Raw genomic sequence first — 286 nt, 5'->3', positions numbered from 1 at the left:
TTGTGGTGATCCACACAGTCAAAGGCTTTGGAATAGTCAGTAAAGCAGGAACATGTTCTTCTGGAACTTTTTGCTTTTTTCCATGATCCAGCAGGTGTTGCCAAAGTACTTAATACCACAGTTTACTTTAGTTGAAACAGTTTTGTTATTTTTCAACCTTAGGAGTCAGCTAGATATTAACAATAAGAAGAGTGTAACTGATTCAATCCGCGATGAATATGCTTTCCTTCAAAAGAAATACCCATCTCTGGCTAATAGAAATGGAACAAAGTATCTTGCCCGGACT

At 37.4% G+C, this 286-nt stretch overlaps 1 protein-coding gene across 1 annotated transcript in view; it reads left to right on the top strand.

Moving 5' to 3' along the window:
• Positions 1-66: 66 nt before the first annotated feature.
• DNM1L (dynamin 1-like) overlaps positions 67-286 on the top strand; it is an 18,471-nt gene continuing 18,251 nt past the window's right edge. Inside the window, exon 1 of the mRNA XM_010860573.1 lies at positions 67-286. This exon is cut by the window's right edge and continues 4 nt beyond it. Within this exon, the coding sequence (XP_010858875.1) occupies positions 83-286 (204 nt within the window). The 5' untranslated portion in view covers positions 67-82.

Source organism: Bison bison, unplaced genomic scaffold, assembly GCF_000754665.1.
Source record: "Bison bison bison isolate TAMUID 2011002044 unplaced genomic scaffold, Bison_UMD1.0 scf7180017864468, whole genome shotgun sequence".
NCBI lineage: Eukaryota > Metazoa > Chordata > Mammalia > Artiodactyla > Bovidae > Bison > Bison bison.
Note: the sequence above shows the minus strand (reverse complement) of the source record. Positions and strands in the feature narration are given on the sequence as shown.